Below are 20,445 nucleotides of genomic sequence, written 5' to 3'. Positions count from 1 at the left end.
TAAAACAACAGAAATTCAGGGACTTCCCTGGTGGTCCAGTGGTTAAAACCATGCTTCCACTGCAGGAGGCCCGGGTTTGATGCCTGGTCAGGGAACTAAGATCCCACATGCCGCACGGCACAGCCAAAAAAAGAAAAAAATAAGAAATTAATTTTCTCACAGTTCTGGTAGCTAGACATCCAAAATCAAGGTGTTGGCAGGGCCATGCTGTCTCTGAAGGTGCTGGGGAGAACCTGTTCCATGGCTTTCTCTTAGCTTCTGGTGTTGCCATTGATCCTTGGTGTTCCTTGGTTCATCAATACATCATCACTGCAGTCTCTGCCTCTGTCTTCACATGGCCATCTTCCCTGTGTTTCTTCTCCTTTTCCTACAAGAATATCAGTCATATTGGATGAGGGCATTCTAATGACCTTGTCTGAACTTGATTATATCTGCAAGGACCCTATATCCAAATAAGGTCACATTCCTAACCAGTGGTGGACTTCAACATAGTTTTGAGGGGGCACAGTTCAACCCATAACAATCATTTAATTCCCTTTTAATGTGCCACATCAATATAGTTACTTAAGAAATGCTTTTTCGGGCCCATGAGCCATGGCCGCTGGGCCTGCATGTCCGGAGCCTGTGCTCCGCGGTGGGAGAGGCCACAGCGGTGAGAGGCCCGCATACCGCAAAAAAAAAAAAAAAGAAATGCTTTTTCATGATGAGAAATTAGCAAAGCCCTTGGTTGCAGGGATGATAAGTATTTTTAGTTCATTAAATGAGTCTATAGTGACTGAATGAATTTCTTCCAGAGACCATAAGCGTGAAACACAGACAGGTTGTAGAGATCTATGAGCTCAATAGAAAAAGACTAGAGGTTTCGCTGCTTCTTTGTTAAGAACAGTGATTTGTTATTCAGGTGCTACTTTGACTTAAAAAGATTTAATAAGTATTTGTAATTGTTAACTTTCAGTCATCAGAGATAGTTCCCTAGTATACCATCTTAAATAATTAAATTTATATTAATCTTCAAAATTACTTTCTTCAGTGTCTTGTACACATGTAAAACTGCTTGCTTACTTTGTTCTAAGGTGCTGTGATAACTGAAACTTATGATATTATGGGATAGATTGTTTTTTTAAATTACTTACACTGTAATAATTGACTACCAAATAGTAGTCACTTTAAGAAATTACTGTTAATTTTCATTTCAAGTAAGATTTTTATTAGAAAGCTTAATACTTAAATACATTTCTGAGTAGTGTTCTGATATTAAATCTCACAAAAATATTTCCCTGCATGGGATTTTTTTTTCTATTGCTTTAACATTAGAGGGTTTTTTTCCAATTAATCCAGAATTTATTTCTTCATGTTTTTTTAACCATTTAGAGAAGCTATCCTTTAAAAGGGAATCATTTGATCCTTCATTGTTTTAATAGCACACAACTGTTACAAAGGCATCCATACTAGCCCTATTATAAGATGATTTTAATAATTTTGGGGGGAATTAATCTATAAACCACAGGGAACTTCATAATATTCTTAATTTCTATGTACATGTATACTGTAGTGCGTATGCACATTGTACAATGATAAATGCCAAAGAAATCAGGTAAAGAATGAAAGTTCACAGCCTCACACTTACTTGTTCTAAGTGGATGTGTAGGAAATAAATAGCCTAATGAAAATAATATAGATAAACTTTACTTGTCAGTGGTAAATACCACAGCTTTCTCTTAAAGTGTAGGCAGTGTTCCCAGAATAATCCCACTGAAGAAAATCCAAAATCTTTGCACAAAAAAGTGCACAGGTTTGTCCTGTGTGTAAAAACCTTTTAATATAAGTGCATTTTATATCCAAAACAATTTGCACTACTTGAATACAGATCTTCCTCAACTTACAATGAGGTTACATCCCAATAAAACCAAAACCATCCTAAGTTGAAAGTATCATAAGCTGAAGATTCATTTAATACACCTAACCTACCAAACATCATAGCTTAGCCTAGCCTACTTTAAATGTGCTCAGAACACTTACATTAGCTTACAGTTGGGCAAAATCATGTAACGCAAAGCCTATTTTATAATAAAGTGTGGAATGTCTCATGTAATTTATCAAATACTGTACTGAAAGTGAAAATGGAATGGTTGTAGGGTACAGAAAAGTTATAAGTATATCAGTTATTGACCCTCGTGATCTGAGCTGACTGGGAGCTGTGGCTCGACGTGCTGCCCAGCATCACTACAGAGTATCAAATTGTGCTAGCCCAGGAAAAGATCAAAATTCGAAGTAAGGTTTCTACTGAATGCGTATCACTTTCGCACCATTATAAACTGGAAAAATCATAAGTCAAACCACTGTAAGTTGGGGACCATATGTACATTAAAAAAGTTCAAAAGCCTAACATAATATGTAGATACACACACCCAAAACAAAAGGAATGCTTTCCAATGAAATTAGGAATGAGGGTAAGAATTAAAGGAGAGTGTCTTCTATATTACCAGAGTCAGTGAAATTAACTGCATTTTAAAACATAAATTATACCTGTTTGGAATTATTTTATAAATATATAATCTATAGGCTGGACAAACATCAATGTGAAAAACTGTCACAGAATTTCATAATTTAGGAACATAGCGTCAGTGCTTCATAATGTGGAAAGAAACTCCTAAGAACAGCCAATTGGTTTGATTTCTTAGAAGTTAGAAAATAATGCATTTCAGAAAATGATTTGTAACAATTAGCGACAAAAGAACAACATTAAGAAATAAAATACTGGGTACACAAGAACTGAGGTCCTCAGAGTACCAAAAGAGAATCAGACTTCACATTAAAATTTAAAGAATGTGGTTAAAGGAAAAACTAACTGGAATCTTTGTAACAGGTTAAATATTTAACCACTTCAAACAGAAATAATTTAGTCCTCTCACATAGTTCTGAAAATGTACTGTAGCATCTAGTTTTCCATATCAAAAGCATATAATTTGATTAGCAGAGCTCCCTTTGTTTTAGACTTAAAATCACCTCTGATCCACCAAAGTTTGTACTAACAATTACCAAACTACTATTTGAAAAGCATTTAAACAGCTTTATTGAGATATAATTCACATACCATAAAATTAATTTTAAGGTGTACAGTTCAGTGATTTTAATATATTCAGAGTTGTACAACCACCATTACAATCCAATTTAGAATATTTTCATTACTCCAAAAAGAAACCCAGTCAGTAACCATTTGCAGTTATTCCCCATTCCCCTCCTCTCCCAGCTGTAAGCAACCACTAATCTATTTTCTGTTTCTATTTATTTTAAGAACATTTTAAACTTACAACATTATTGTTCTCATGCCTATTCCAGGTCATTGGCTCGGAGGTTTGAAAGATCTTAAAACTACCCAAATTTGCAAGCCCTGTGACATCCTCACTCAGAAAACATTCAAACGATGGTTTCATGATTGCTCAGTCTTCTAAGAGTTTTTGATCTGGAACATGTGTTTCAAATTCTGTTTGTACCATTTGCTAGGGGTGCTAAACTCATTTAATTAGACGGAATAAAACTATTCTTTCCAGACTCAAAACTGAGTTTGTTCTATTTGGGTTAACCATTTCCAGTCTTTTGATAGTAGGAACAGCTTTAGGAATCTAGTGTGGCACACCGCTGTCTTCAGTAATAATGTCATCTTCATCCTTTGGCTCAATGTTTGGTTCAATCTGCTGTGGATAGCCAAGAAAGCTATTATCAGTAGATTGGCTAGAGCTGCCAGAAGTCCTACTGTTCCTAACGTTATTCTCCTGTTTACTTGCCTTCTATTATGAGGTTGTAGCTGTTTGCAGTCATCCTATTACTTGATCAAAACTCTTCCCTGAAACTTCTATACCATTAACATCTAAAACGTCATCATTAACAGCCAGTATAGTCCTGTGTCACACACAGAGAGAGAAGATCCTTGGGACCTTCTCTGAGCCATGTAGTGTCTCTGTTAGAATGAAACCATCCCAGCTATAGAGTCCCTAGGGAATGTTCAGTGTTGTGTTTGTAAAGATGAACTAATCCTATGGTGTGTTTCTGGGGGAGCGTCAACATCTGTAATAGAAGACACACATCTGAAGTCTTGGTGCATACCAATTACTAGATCTGGCATTTTTCTGTGGTTGACATTGAACATTGGTTAAAACATTTTCCTTCTTCATTAGCATGTCTGTACCAAAGGCACTGTTTGCTTCTTCCTTTTTTTCTGTGTAAAAATCTTAAGCAGCAGGTTGGTTGTTGAAGCAGTTATGTGATAATTATCATCTTTATTTATAGATAGTAAGTATCCCTGGATGTCTGTATAGCCTAATAAAATGTCATCATTAGGTATCTTATGAACATGTTGCAGTAATCCATAAAACTCCTCAAAAATGTCCAAGTTTTGCTCTTTCTATCAAAAACTAATGAAATTCAGTGCCAAACCTGCTCTTCTCCAGGATGCCCTGGCAGCCGCAGTCACACTGAGTGCAGGGGCTGCAGCCCAGGAGCCTGCAACTCACCAAACGCACCTGCAGAGGTGGCTTGGGTCTCAATGCTGAGCTCCACAGGGTGGCTGGGCAGCCTGTCTGTGGTGCAAGTGGAGACACAACTCCATCCTGTCTCCCTCTGCTTTGGTGACTGCAGAACCCTGGTGGAGGAGGATAAGGGGGCAACTAACCCATCCACCTCTTTGCTCTCGGCTGCCTTCCCCATGACCAGGCTCCTGACCCAGGCCAGTGGTGCTAACCGCAGAGACTTTAAGTAAAAATATTATTAAAGACATTTTGGAGAAAAAGGTCACCTATAATCCTGTCACCTTAACTAACATATTTTACCCATATATTAAAAATTACCTCCAGGCTTGTCCATGAGTATATATTTTCACACAGTTGCAGTCAGATGTACATCCTACTTTATATCCTTTTCCCATTTAAAATAACCTTTGTTCTATATATTTGACAACTTTAATAATAAAAACCTGAAGAAAATAAGAAACTTTTGTATTGTGTGCAGATACCAGGTAAGTGGGTTTTCTGTGTGTTTTTTTCTCCCCTCCAACTCCCCATATTCCCGCATTATTGCTAGAGAAGCAGTCAGTCTCCTCTCCTTGGCACATGCCCATGGCTATCTTTACCCAGCTGACTAGTCTAAATAAATACACACACACACGTATACTGTGTGTATGTATATGTACAGGTATATGTATGTTTTATTTTTTTCATTGAAGCTTATTAAGCCTTCTTTTATTTTTTTTAACATTTTTTAAAAATTTATTTTATTTTTGGCTGCATTGGGTCTTCATTGCTGCGTGCGGGCTTTCTCTAGTTGTGGCACGGCGGGGCTACACTTCATTGTGATGCATGGGATTCTCATTGCGGTGGCTTCTCTTGTTGCGGAGCACGGGCTCTAGGCGCGCGGGCTTCAGTAGTTGTGGCTCACAGGCTCTAGAGCACAGGCTCAGTAGTTGTGATGCACGGGCTTAGTTGCTCCGCAGCATGTAGGATCTTCCCGGACCAGGGCTCGAACCCATGTCCCCTGCCTTGGCAGGCAGATTCTTAACCACTGCGCCACCAGGGAAGCCCCTCCCCAGGAATTTTTAAATCTTTCCCTCTTAGAATAAAAGGTTTTCTGTGCTTTAAAACAGTCATAAATTTTAAAATTAACTTGTTATGCTATAAAAGTTCATTTCAGTCCTATTTTAAATAGGTACTACTTGGCTAACATGCACTGGTAATATATTAGCAATCCCAGTTGCTTGACAGATGTATATGTTAGATGAAAGCCAGTTGGTTAAATTATACTCACTTGTCCAAAGAGGAACATAACTAGAGAAATTAAAAGAAATCCTCGGGCTTCCCCGGGGGCGCAATGGTTGAGAGTCTGCCTGCCGATGCAGGGGACGCGGGTTCGTGCCCCGGTCCATGAATATCCCACATGCCGCAGAGCGGCTGGGCCCTTGAGCCATGGCCGCTGAGCATGCGCATCCAGAGCCTGCGCGTCCGGAGCCTGTGCTCCGCAATGGGAGAGGCCACAACAGTGAGAGGCCCGTGTACCCAAAAAAAAAAAAAAAAAAAGAAATCCTCAACATTTAGGCAGCGTCTAACCAAAAAGAAATAGAAACAACGTGAGTTAGTTTCCTATAGCTGCTGTAACTGTTTTGCTTTTCTTTTTAACATCTTTATTGGAGTATAATTGCTTTACAATGTTGTATTAGTTTCTGTTGTATAACAAAGTGAATCAGTTATATGTATACATATATCCCCATATCCCCTCCCTCTTGCGTCTCCCAACCACCCTCCCTATCCCACCCCTCTAGGTGGTCACAGAGCACAAGCTGATCTCCCTGTACTGTGCAGCTGCTTCCCACTAGCTATATATTTTACATTTGGTAGTGTGTATATGTCAGTGCTACTCTTTCACTTCGTCCCAGCTTACCCTTCCCCCTCCCCGTGTCCTCAGGTCCAATCTCTACCTCTGGGTCTTTATTCCTGTCCTGCCCCTAGGTTCGTTAAAACCAATTTTTTTTTAGATTCCATATGTATGTGTTAGCATACGGTATTTGTTTTTCTCTTTCTTGCTTCACTCTGTATGACAGACTCTAGCTACATCCACCTCACTACAAATAACTCAATTTCGTTTCTTTTTATGGCTGAGTAATATTCCATTGTATATATGTGCCACATCTTCTTTATCCATTCATCTGTCGATGGACACTTAGGTTGTTTCCATGTCCTGGCTATTGTAAATAGTGCTGCAATGAACGTTGTGGTACATGACTCTTTTCGAATTACGGTTTTCTCAGGGTATATGCCCAGTAGTGGGATTGCTAGGTCATGTGGCAGTTCTGTTTTTAGCTTTTTAAGGAACCTCCTTACTGTTCTTCATAGTGGCTGTATCACTTTACATTCCCACCAGCAGTGCAAGAGGGTTCCCTTTTCTCCACACCCTTTCCATGATTTGTTTGTGGATTATTTGATGATGGCCATTCTGACCGGTGTGAGGTGGTACCTCTTTGTGGTTTTGATTTGCATTTCTCTAATGATTAGTGATGTTGAGCATCCTTTAATGTGTTTCTTGGCAATCTGTATATCTTCTTTGGAGAAATGTCTATTTAGGTCTTCTGCCCATTTTTGGATTGGGTTGTTTGTGTTTTTGATATTGAGTCGCATGAGCTGTTTGTATATTTTGGAGATTAATCCTTTGTCAGTTGCTTCATTTGCAAATATTTTCTCCCATTCTGAGGGTTGTCTTTTCATCTTGTTTATGGTTTCCTTTGCTGTGCAAAAGCTTTTAAGTTTCATTAGGTCCCATTTGATTATTTATTTTTTTAAACAAATTTATTTATTTTTTAATTTTTGGCTGTGTTGGGGCTTCGTTGCTGCGTGCGGGCTTTCTCTAGTTGTGGTGAGCGGGGGCTGCTCTTCATTGTGGTGCACGGACTTCTCATTGCAGTGGCTTCTCTTGTGGCAGAGCACGGGCTCTAGGCACACGGGCTTCAGTAGTTGTGGCACGTGGGCTCCAGTAGTTGTGGCTCGCAGGCTCCAGAGCGCAGGCTCAGTAGTTGTGGTGCACGGGCTTAGTTGCTCCGCGGCATGTGGGATCTTCACGGACCAGGGATCGAACCCATGTCCCCTGCATTGGCAGGCGGATTCTTAATCACTGCACCACCAGGGAAGCCCCCATTTGTTTATTTTTTGGTTTTATTTCCATTGCTCTAGGAAGTGGGTCAAAAAGGATCTTGCTGTGATTTATGTCACGGAGTGTTCTGCTTATGGTTTCCTCTAAGAGTTTTATAGTGTCTGGCCTTACATTTCGGTCTTTAATCCATTTTGAGTTTATTTTTGTGTATGGTGTTAGGAAGTGTTCTAGTTTCATTCTTTTACACGTAGCTGTCCAGTTTTCCCAGCACCACTTATTGAAGACACTGTCTCTTTGCCATTGTATATTCTTGCCTCTGTTGTCAAAGAAAAGGTGGCCATGTGTGCGTGGGTTTGTCTCTGGGCTTTCTATCCTGTTACAGTGATCTATATTTCTGTTTTTGTGCCAGTACCATACTGTTTTGATTACTGTAGCTTTGTGGTATTGTCTGAAGTCAGGGAGCCTGATTCCTCCAGCTCTGTTTTTCTTTCTCAAGATTGCTTTGGCTATTCAGGGTCTTTTGTGTTTCCATACAAATTTTGAAATTTTTGTTCTAGTTCTGTGAAAAATGCCATTGGTAGTTTGATAGGGATTGCATTGAATCTGTAGATTGCTTTGCATAGTATAGTCATTTTCACAGTGTTGATTCTTCCAATCCAAGAACATGGTATATCCCTCCATCTGTTTGTATCATCTTTAATTTCTTTCATCAGTGTCTTATTTTCTCTTTCAGATTTTTTGTTAGTGTATAGGAATGCAAGAGAATTCTCTGCATTTTGTATCCTGCTACTTTATCAAATTCATTGATTAGCTCTAGTAGTTTTCTGGTAGCATCTTTAGGATTCTCTATGTATAGTGTCATGTCATCTGCAAACAGTGACAGTTTTACTTCTTCTTTTCTGATTTAGATTCCTTTTATTTCTTTTTCTTCTCTGATTGCTGTGGCTAAAACTTCTAAAACTATGTTGGATAGTAGTGGTGAGAGTGGGCAACCTTGTCTTGTTCCTGATCTTAGAGGGAATGGTTTCAGTTTTTCACCATTGAGAACGATGTTGGCTGTGGGTTTGCCATATATGGCCTTTATTATGTTGAGGAAAGTTCCCTCTGTGCCTACTTTCTGCAGGGTTTTTATCATAAATGGGTATTGAACTTTGTCAAAAGCTTTTTCTGCATCTGTTGAGATTATCATACGGTTTTTATCCTTCAGCTTGTTAATATGGTGTATCACATTGATTGATTTGCATATATTGACGAATCCTTGCATTCCTGGGATAAACCCCACTTGATCATGGTGTATGATCCTTCTAATGTGCTGTTGGATTCTGTTTGCTAGTATTTTGTTGAGGATTTTTGCATCTATGTTCATCAGTGATATTGGCCTGTAGTTTTCTTTTTTGTAGCATCTTTTTCTGGTTTTGGTATCAAGGTGATGGTGGCCTCATAGAATGAGTTTGGGAGTGTTCCTCCTTCTGCTATATTTTGGAAGAGTTTGAGAAGGATAAGTGTTAGCTCTTCTGTAAATATTTGATAGAATTCGCCTGTGAAGCCATCTGGTCCTGGGCTTTTGTTTGTTGGAAGATTTTTAATCACAGTTTCAATTTCAGGGCTTGTGATTTGTCTGTTTATATTTTCTATTTCTTCCTGGTTCAGTCTCAGAAGATTGTGCATTTCTAAGAATTTGTCCATTTCTTCCAGGTTGTCCATTTTATTGGCTTAGAGTCATTTGTCGTAGTCTCTCATGATCCTTGTATTTCTGCAGTGTCAGTTGTTACTCCTCCTTTTTCATTTCTGATTCTGTTGATTTGAGTCTTCTCTCCTTTTTCTTGATGAGTCTGGCTAATGGTTTATCAATTTTGTTTATCTTCTCAAAGAACCAGCTTTTAGTTTTTATTGATTTTTGCTATTATTTCCTTCATTTCTTTTTCATTTATTTGTGATTTGATCTTTATGGTTTCTTTCTTTCTGCTACCTTTGGGGTTTTTTGTTCTTCTTTCTCTAACTGCTTTAGGTGCAAGGTTAGGTTGTTTATTTGAGATGTTTCTTGTTTCTTGAGGTAGGATTGTATTGTTATAAACTTCCCTCTTAGAACTGCTTTTGCTGCATCCCATAGGTTTTGGGTCATCATTATATGTATATTTTAAACACAACATCTCAGCATCTTGAAATCTTCCATACCCCTCATATAAACATGTACCACCGCTTGCTGATTGTTTTTATGCCAGTGTTGGCTTTCAGAGTGCCATTTTTCCCATCCACTGTTCCCTCACGATTTCTGACTGCCTGGCCCCTTTATGTCAAAGCTTTCTTGGACATCTTTCTCTCTGTGTGCCTTCTTACCTTTCTCCTTACCCGGTACAAAGCCTGAATGTGCTTTCACAAAGAGGCCTTAAGTTACCTCAGCATACTTTATTCCACTCTTGACTTGTTCACATCCAAAACCTTCTCCAGTATTCATACCTCATTTTCTTCTGTATTCCTGTGCCCCACATATACTTATTTTCTAAATATCATCTTCCCCACCTGCATTTCACTTAAATACTTTTTTTTTTAAATCATCTCCCATCCCTTTCTTTTGGTGCTTCCCTCCAGTCCTAAGGTTTCTGTCTTGTCAATCGGTTTTCTCTCTTTTAGTCTTAACCTTTCTGGTAGTTCTGTTTTCTCACCCTTCTCCAAAAGCTCACACTCTGATAATGTATATGTAGTTTTCAGTTGAATGCTTCTGAATAAATACCTGCTTTTCAAAACAGTGAAATCTAAACTATTCGTATGGAAATAACCCCTGGGAAGATGAGGTCTCCACCTGAAAGTTTCAAATAGAGATTTTCCTGCTAGTGTTGAATGATGGAGCTTTATCTTATATTATCTGAAATGGGATGACTACTTGAACCATGAAAAATATTCACTATTATGAAATGAGAATAGATCATTGATTTTACACTTTTATTTTGATTGACCTGAGAAACAAAACTTAACCACCTCAGAGAAGGTAACTTTCATATGTTTTAGATTATATTCAGCGTTTATTCTTCAGGATAATTATAGACTTAGAAATGTTTAATACTGTCTCCTAGTCCATGCCAAAGTCCCTTCCAGTAATGAGAGGAATTCATAAGCTACAAGACAACCCAGTCCATTTTATACTGGTATTGATTGTTGTAGCTGTTCATCCCTGTATTGGGTTAAAATCTACTGGCTTTAATTATATTCATTAATTCTGCCCTCAAGCTAAACAGGATTTGGATCCCTTTTCTACATGACTGCCTTTTAGATAGTTATTCTATCCTCTACACCCCTCTCCCTACAATTTTCTTTTCCTTTTGAGATAAATACTTGACTCTTCCAACTATTCTTCATAGGATACCATTTTCATCATCCTGCTTGCTCTCTATGGAAGTTACACTTTGTTAATGTCCCTTCTAAAATGTGTTCAGAATTAAAAATAATACTCAGTATGTAGCAGAATTGAATCTGAATGTTGCACACCTGTACGTTAATGCAGACTGAAGTTACTTCAAGTATTTTAGCTGCCATGTAATGTTGGCTTATGATGAGTTTGTAATTAACTCAAATCCCACGATTTTAATCTGGAGGTTTCCCTTCACATGACTTCTTTCCAAACCAAGATTCCATCTTCCTTTAGTTGTACCACAGATTTTTTAAGTCAGAATATAAGACTTTACACATATCCCTATTTTATCTCATTAGCCTATCAGCCAGCCTTGGTTTCTTTGAATCTTGGTTTTTGTCATCTACCTTATGCTGATTCAACAAAGAGTCTTGAAGCTAGTGCTAGAACTTTTTCAGACATCTGGGAAACAATAATCAAAAATCATGGAGACTGTCTTCCAAAAATTGTTGTATGCAGATATAACTCAGCTCTTGAGGTGTATATGAATTAATACCATTGTAAATTGGGTCCAGGAAAGACTGAAGTCCATTGCCAGCCTGCAAGACAGAAGCCTTTTGTTGAACATTAACTCCAAGAGAGATGATGTTCCAAGACATATTGTGCCAACATAATGCCAAAAGAGCTGCTAATTTTTCCCAAGATATCAGTTACTATACGTATGAAGTAGAGACAGAGTCATTGTGACCATTCTTTTATTTTGCATTTGGCAAGCATGTACTGAGCACAGTGTCAGGAACAGTGTGAGGTTCTAGAGAACCAGGTTTGCCTGGGGCAACCCTTATTTGTGCCTCTTGTCCCAATGAAATTATTAGTAGCATCATTTTTCAGTTTCAAAAGAGTTCAGGTTTGGAGGATAAATTATCTTGGCCACTCTTCTCATAATCCAACCAGTTCCTTTTAGTATTTTATCTTGGTTAAATATTACACAGCTGTAATTTGGCAGCTCTAATGAGGCTGCAATAGTACTTCTCTTCCATTTGAACAGTTTGTTTCTTGACCGTGGGCAGTTGATAGCAAAAGTAACTGGAGTTAAGGTCTACAAGTACTTAGTATTTTTCCTGAGCCACCCTCTAGAGGGCAGTATTATATACATTTGAAATGATCCAATTCTAACAAAAATGGACTCTGTTTATACGTGAAAATCATAAACATTTGATGCTCTTAAAGAATACATTGGAACCAACATTGTGAATAAAACTTATCTTTTGCTAATCAATAAAGAAATATTAAAAATTCATTAACATTCTGAACATTCTTTTAATTGTAAAAACTAAACTTAGATGGCTTGAATATACAATGATCCATTATAACAATTATGCATAGACTTCAAGAATCTGCATATTTTATGCTTCTTTTGTGTTTTTCCTAATTAATGATTTTACATGGTTAATAATTTTAATATATTCTGCATCACATAGTTTTCATATTTATGTAAAATAGGCACTTAAAAATGAATAGTTCTGATCTACCTGCTTAAATATTACTTTCCTCTAAAAGAGAAAACAAAAATGCTAGTTTTTACTTTATAACCTGAATCATGTGGTAATGTAGGATTCTAGTATTTAGAATTAGAATGTTTCTTTAAAATTGTGTCATCAGTGGGTAATTTGTTAACTCCTAATATCAAAAGTATATTGCTTGTGTTTGACATTTTTGGATTTCCTAATGTAATGTTCTCTTTTTAGAAAAGGCGGACAAGTCCTATTTTCAAGAGAAGATGACTTTTAACAGTTTTGAAGGATCTAAAACTTGTGTACCTGCAGACATCAGTAAGGATGAAGAATTTGTAGAAGAGTTTAATAGATTAAAAACTTTTGCTAATTTTCCAAGTAGTAGTCCTGTTTCAGCATCAACACTAGCACGAGCTGGTTTTCTGTACACTGGTGAAGGAGACACCGTGCGGTGCTTTAGTTGTCATGCAGCAGTAGATAGATGGCAGTATGGAGACTCAGCAGTTGGAAGACACAGGAAAGTATCCCCAAATTGCAGATTTATCAATGGCTTTTATTTCGAAAGTAATGCTGCACAGCCTACAAATCCTGGTGTCCAAAATGGTCAGTACAAAGCTGAAAACGGTCTGGGAAACAGAAATCATTTTGTTTTAGAAAGGCCATCTGAGACTCATGCAGACTATCTTTTGAGAACTGGACAGGTTGTAGATTTATCAGACACCATATACCCAAGGAACCCTGCCATGTGTAGTGAAGAAGCTAGATTAAAGTCATTTCAAAACTGGCCAGACTATGCCCACTTAACCCCAAGAGAGTTAGCTAGTGCTGGACTCTACTACACGGGTATTGATGATCAAGTACAATGCTTTTGTTGTGGCGGGAAACTGAAAAATTGGGAACCTTGTGATCGTGCATGGTCAGAACACAGGCGACACTTTCCTAATTGCTTCTTTGTATTGGGCCGGAATTTTAATATTCAAAGTGAATCTGATGTCGTGAGCTCTGATAGGAATTTCCCAAATTCAACAAATCCTCCAAGAAATCCAGCCATGGCAGATTACGAAGCACGGATCATTACATTTGGGACGTGGATATACTCAGTTAACAAGGAGCAGCTTGCAAGAGCTGGATTTTATGCTTTAGGTAAACTTTATTATAAAAGTAGGCTAATAAATAACTTTCCAACTATCCCAGGGCTCCTAAAAAGTAAATAGATGCCATTTGCCCCCTGAACTGGTAAATATTTAGGTGTAGGCTGACATCATTATTTATATTAGTATTATTCTGTGAACCCTTATGAATCTGTAATATAACCACTGAATTTACGTGGAAAGGATTACCATATTATGAGTCATATTTATCTTTATGTAATTGTGTTTTGGAGAAGAATGACTTGCAAAAGATGATCGACATCCCTGATAGAAGAATAGGTCTGATAGTAATACTAACTATAATTTATTACACACCTACTATATGTGCTCAATACGTATATTACATGCATTTTCTCTATGCTTCACAACAACCCTATAAGAAGAGTTAACATTAGGGAGTTTACTTTGGCTGCTGTTAAAATTGATACCTGCCATTTGTACATAGACTGTATATTTGAAAGCTGCCCTGTATATTCAAAAGATGCCTTATTGCTTAAAATGAGCACTTTTCAGGGCTTCCTAAAAAAAAAAAAAAAAAAATGAGCACTTTTCAAATGGACTGCTGTAGACATGTCAGTAGGGAAGGAAGGGCCATTAGTGTGATGGCTTCCAGGAATATTCAGAAAAATTATACCGTTATATATCTGACCCAGTTACTTTAAGATTGAATAGTGCCAAAATACAAAATATAAGTTATTTCAATATTTTATTTACTTAGTATCATATAGCAATCTTGAAAGTTTGTTTAGTGTCATATAGCTATAACCTTAGAGAAACTTATATATATGCTGAACTTTATTGTTAAAGTTTCACAGTTTGAAAAAGTAAACATAGCATTGATGGCCCCAAATGACATATGTTAAAACAATTGTGATTTTTCACATAAAAATTGGGAAATTTTATTTGTGTCTTCTGTAAAATACCTCAAATTGAATTGGTGAATTTAGTGTGTATTTCCTCCTCAAATGATCTTATCTGTTACTTAGATGTGAATTCAGATATCTTCTTTTAAGCTATGAGACTTTCATGTAATTTAGAAATGCTTAATTTTATAGTATTTAAAAGGATATTTTGGGGTAAGCTTGTAATTGCACAAATACATGTATTTTTACTTGTGTGTTTCTTAGGTGAAGGTGATAAAGTAAAGTGCTTTCACTGTGGAGGAGGGCTAACTGATTGGAAGCCCAGTGAAGACCCTTGGGAACAACATGCTACGTGGTATCCAGGGTAAGGTATTTAAATGTTCCTTCAGTGACAGGCAAGTTGGACAGCACATAAGCAGTGGGAAGACTTGAATAACTTTTCACGTCAGCTATTTTTGCCTTCACCAATTGAAATTTGAAATTCACACCAGGTTTATAAAAATGGGGTCACCTACTTTATATACATTTTTAAAAAACACCTAAGCCGGGCTTCCCTGGTGGCGCAGTGGTTGAGAGTCCGCCTGCCGATGCAGGGGACACGGGTTCGTGCCCCGGTCCAGGAAGATCCCACATGCCGCGGAGCGGCTGGACCCATGAGCCATAGCCGCTGAGCCTGCGTGTCCAGAGCCTGTGCTCCGCAACGGGAGAGGCCACAACAGTGAGAGGCCCGCGTACCGCAAAAAACAAAAAACAAAAAACAAAAAAACACCTAAGCCTTCTCCAGTGACCAAACCATTCATTACTTATGTATCACATCTATGACGTTCAGATGATTCTATTTCTAAACACCAAATTAGGAACGTATGGGACTTCCCTGGTGGCGCAGTGGTTAAGAATCCACCTGCCAAAGCAGGGGACACAGGTTTGAGCCCTGGTCCAGAAAGATCCCACATGCCACAGAGCAACTAAGCCCATGCGCCACAACTACTGAGCCTGCACTCTGGACCCCGCCAGCCACAACTACTGAGCCTGTGAGCCACACCTACTGCGCCCGTGTGCCACAACTACTGAAGCCCATGCACCTAGAGCCCATGCTCCGCAACAAGAGAAGCCACCACAATGAGAAGCCCGTGCACCGCGATGAAGAGTAGCACCCGCTCGCCGCAACTAGAGAAAGCCCCCGTGCAGTAACGATGACCCAACGCAGCCTAATTAATTAATTCCTTTTTAAAAAAAAAAAAAGGAATGTATGCTTTTGTTGTTGTTTGGAAGTAGGCTCTTTATTTTTTTTAATTTTTAAAATTAAAAAAAAAAATTTTTGTCCTTGTTGGTCTTTGTTGCTGTGCGGCTTTCTCTAGTTGTGGTGAGCGGGGGCTACTCTTCATTGCGGTGCGCGGGCTTCTCATCATGGTAGTTGCAGCATGCGGGCTCAGTTGTGGCGCACGGGCTTAGTTGCTCTGCAGCATGTGGGATCTTCCTGGACCAGCGGTCGAACCCATGTCCCCTGCATTGGCAGGCAGATTCTTATCCACTGTGGGAAGTAGGCTCTTTAATGATGGGCATGAGAGCCCATGTTGCCAAGGAGATTCCTTAAGAATCCATCATGCCCTCTAACAAATATTACTGAATCTCGTGGATTCTAAGGCACACAGTTGGTCACATTTTCAGATCTCTGAAACCAGGACACATCTGGTGGTGGGTCATAATTTAATTGGCAGTGGTAGTACATAATATAATCATGCTGCTTACACTCAGTGGCATCTTAGAATGATGACATATTCTAAACATCTCTTTGCCATCTTGCCTCTTTAAAATAAAGAACACAGATGTGTACAGTGTACAGTGATGTGGATTTTTGGCCTACAAAATAGTACAACTTAAAACTTCAGAATGATCATTTGAAAATAAATTTTAACCTTAAACAGCCTTAAAAGGAAAGGCTGAAAGCCTAAAGAATTCCTTTAAAATGTACAATTGGTTAATCTCTAAATAAAACTCGTTAAGATTACTTAAAACTTGTTTTTAAATGTCAAGGTGCTAATTTAATAATTTGTGTAAAAGCTGAAAGTTCTCAAGTTGATATTTTTGTTCTACTGTCATTAGCATATTAGGATAACAAAGGAAACATTTTTTTAACCTTAAAATGATAGTTTAATAAGGAATTGAGTGACATTTTATTTTGTGGCTCCTTAGAAATATCAAAAAGCAAGTTAATGGAATTAAGATGATGGAGGTTATATCTTTAATTATACTTTACTAATTTATGAGCTACTAAAGTTTAACCTTTTATTTGTTTAGGTGTAGATTTCTGTTAGAAGAGAAGGGACAAGAATACATAAACAATATTCATTTAACCCATTCAATTGAGGAGTCTCTGGTAAGTCACATATTGTAGAATATATATTTTCAGATATTACATAATTTGTTTTGTAATGATTTCTTAGTATAAAATTCACAGTATAGTATTTTAGATTAATAATGTATGGTGATAGAATGTAAAACAAGGGTGAACCCTAATGTAAACTATAGACTTTGGGTGATTATGACATATCAGTGTAGGTTCACTGATTTTAACAAGTGTGACACTCTGGGAAGGATGTTGATAATGATGGAGGGAACGCATGTGTTGGGGCAAGGGTTACATGGGAAATCTCTGTATCTTCCCCTCAATTTTACTGTGTACCTAAACAGTCTTTAAAAAGTAGTTGTTAAAAAATATTAACTCTGCTACATCGCTTAACAAAATATAATGGTTCAGAAGAGAGTTATGCAAAATCACCTGAAGAAACAGAATCGCTCCCAGGGCAGAAGGCTTGATGGAGGTGTTAAGACACCAAAAGAAGGTATGTGTGACCAAAAGGAAGTCAGTGAGCAAAAATGATACAAATGAACTTATTTAACAAAACAGAAACAGACTCACAGACTTAGAAAACAAACTTATGGTTACCAAAGGGAAAAGGTGGGGAGGGGGATAAATTAGGAGTTTGGGTTTAACATACACAAACTACTATATTTAAAATAGATAACCAGGACTTCCCTGGTGGCACAGTGGTTAAGAATCCGCCTGCCAATGCAGGGGACACGGGTTCGAGCCCTGGTCTGGGAAGATCCCACATGCCGCGGAGCAACTAAGCCCGTGTGCCACAACTACTGAGCCTGTGCTCTAGAGCCCGTGCCACAACTACTGAGCCCTTGTACCACAACTACTGAGCCCTTGTGCCACAACTACTGAAGCCCGCGCCCCTAGAGCCTGTGCTCCGCAACAAAGAGAAGCCACTGCAATGAGAAGTCCACGCACCCCAGTGAAGAGTAGCCCCAGCTCGCCACCAACTAGAGCAAGCCCGTGCGCAGCAATGAAGACCCAACACAGCCAAAAATAAATAAATTTATTAAAATAAATAAATAAAATAAAATAGATAACCAACAAGGACCTACTGTATAGCACAGGGAACTCTGCTCAATATTCTGTAATAAGCTAAATGGGAAAAGAATTTGAAAAAGAATAGATATATGTATAACTGAATCACCTTGCTGTACACATGAAACTAACACATTGTAAATCAACTATACTCCAATATAAAATAAAAATTTTAAAAGTAAAACAGTAATGTATGGTGAGCTTAAAGGGGAGATCTTGAAGAGTGCTCGTTTTTCTTAAGCTAAAGCAAATTTGTGAAAAGGGAATCAGGATGAACTGATTTAAGTATCACTGTAGGCGAAAATGGGCTTGAAGAACTAAAACACTTAAATCCCTCAGCCTTCTGAACTTAGACTTGGATAATGTGTTTTGTACTACTAGTCTTTAACTTTTCACAGACAATATTTAAAATCTCAAAAAGGTATCTATATTGATAGTGTGGCCTGGGGTGGCCAAGGCATCAGTACTTTGTGGAAAGAGCCCTGGACTAGAATGAGACAGAAGAGTTGCCATTATGGCCCTGCCATGAACTGTATTGCCTCAATCAAGTTGTTTAATCTCCCTGAGCCTCAGCTTCTTGTCTGTAAAGTGAATGGATTGGGTTAGATGATCTTTTAACTTCTAGCTTCATCAGGCTATATGCCTCTTGTGAATATTCATATGTTGAACTGGAATAAAGCTAATTTATAAACTCATGATTAACATAACTTCTCAAATTGAAGTAATTGTCTTCTACCAAAAGGAATTCTAACTTATAATTCATATTTCTATTTTAGACGAGAACTGCTGAAAAAACACCATCATTAACTAAAAGAATTGGTAAATATTCTTATTAAAATAAATACTTTAATTTCATTGCCAGTTTATTATACTTGTTATTTATAAGGTGGAAAGGTAAACTGATTCTTTCAAGATATATATCTTTGAGATGAGATTGCTGTAGACTTAAGAATTAATGAAGTGCCTATAAATTTAAGTTGGATATTTATATACTGGGAACATTGGTTCAGAGGTTGGACAGTTTTTCCAAGTTCCAGAGGAACAGCTGTAGGCTCTCCATTGTCATTTCTGTTAAAATCACAAAAAGCGTTGTGTATTTTTTTTTCGTTAAGTGTATTTTGGTCAATGGGGTTTCTTTAGTTAGCCAGGATTGTGAATCCAGTGCTCTACTAATGTGCCATCACCATGATCAGCCCTAACCTTCCTGCTTCCTTATTCCATGCCATCTTTTTGCCTTCCCCAGCTTCTTCACAAAGGAGTATGGTTTGGTTTGTTTACCTCCTATTACCTTTTAGAGAGGTAGAGGATTTTTATCACAAAGATTATTTACTCATGACAGGCATCTTTAAAAACTAAAGTGTGCAGAGAAAGATATTACGTGAAACAAAGAAGATATTGTTATCCCACTTTTCAGATGAAGAAACAGAGAGGTTAAGTGACCTGCCCATGGTTACATTACAAAGCATTAGTGGAACTAGGACTGTAAATAAGGTCTTCTGAATCCTACATCACACTACAGATCTCATTGTCAACCTAGGCATCATGTTTCAAAAATAGTAAAGTTTAATTTAGAATATGTCTGGTGATTCCCCACTCTCTATACTCATAACATCATCTATTTAGTATCTTAAGGATTAGAAGGCAAGAGAATACTATATATATTCATACGTATGCTAGAGAAGGAGAGCCAATTTGATACTACTTGATTAAGGTTTTGTAATGTGCATAAATGATACAGTTTAAGAAATCATTTATTCCAGCCTGTATTTTTGAAATTATCCAGAAACAAAGATTCTATAACATTTCTTGATAATAATCATCCTTATACTGCATACTATTCCTTTTATGACTAGTAAGACTCTTGCTCTGGTTTAGGATTAGTGTTTTTAAATGAAGATATAATTCATACAGCAAAAATTGCACCCGTATAAAGTATACACTTTAGTGGGTTTTGGTATATTCACAGGGTTGTACAACCATAACTACTATTTAATTGCAAAACATTATCATAACCCCAGAAAGAAACCCCATACTCCTTAGCAGTCATTCACCATTGCAGCCCCTCGACCCCCAAGCACAAACAACCACTTATCTACTTCTGTTTCTATGGATTTGCCTATTCTGGACGTATCATATAAGTGGAGTAATAATGTGTGGTTTCACGGTTCATCCAGTCATATAAGTTCAACCCTTATCATATATGAGTACTTCATTATTTTTTATGGTGGAAAACATTCCTTTATATGGATAATACCACATTTTGTTTATCCATTCATTAGTCAGTGGACATTTGGGGTGTTTCCACTCTTTGGCTATTATGAATGATGCTGATACTGCTATGAATGTTTGTGTTCAAGTTTTTGTGTGGGCATATGTTTTTAGTTCTCTTGGGTATATGTTTAGGGATGGCGTTTCTGGGTCATGTGGTAACTCTATGTTTAAACTTTTGATAAACTGCCAGACGGTTTTCCAAAGTGGCTGCACCATTTTATATTCCCACCAGCAGTGTATGAGGGTTTCAGTT

At 37.7% G+C, this 20,445-nt stretch overlaps 1 protein-coding gene and 1 pseudogene across 4 annotated transcripts in view; one reads left to right on the top strand and one right to left on the bottom strand.

The window, feature by feature from the left end:
- Window positions 1-20,445, top strand: part of XIAP (X-linked inhibitor of apoptosis) — a 44,850-nt gene that overhangs the window by 11,240 nt on the left and 13,165 nt on the right. For all 4 annotated transcript variants that reach the window (XM_024747176.1, XM_024747156.1, XM_024747163.1 and 1 more), the window contains 4 exons: window positions 12,724-13,632; window positions 14,768-14,867; window positions 16,802-16,880; window positions 18,698-18,740. In XM_024747176.1, coding sequence (XP_024602944.1) covers window positions 12,756-13,632; window positions 14,768-14,867; window positions 16,802-16,880; window positions 18,698-18,740 — 1,099 coding nt within the window. In that variant the 5' untranslated portion in view covers window positions 12,724-12,755. The remainder of the gene's footprint in view (window positions 1-12,723; window positions 13,633-14,767; window positions 14,868-16,801; window positions 16,881-18,697; window positions 18,741-20,445) is intronic.
- On the bottom strand, window positions 3,330-4,860 carry LOC112401019 (partitioning defective 6 homolog beta pseudogene; annotated as a pseudogene).

This window comes from Neophocaena asiaeorientalis, unplaced genomic scaffold (assembly GCF_003031525.2).
Source record: "Neophocaena asiaeorientalis asiaeorientalis breed wild unplaced genomic scaffold, Neophocaena_asiaeorientalis_V1.1 scaffold492, whole genome shotgun sequence".
NCBI classification, from domain to species: domain Eukaryota; kingdom Metazoa; phylum Chordata; class Mammalia; order Artiodactyla; family Phocoenidae; genus Neophocaena; species Neophocaena asiaeorientalis.
Note: the sequence above shows the minus strand (reverse complement) of the source record. Positions and strands in the feature narration are given on the sequence as shown.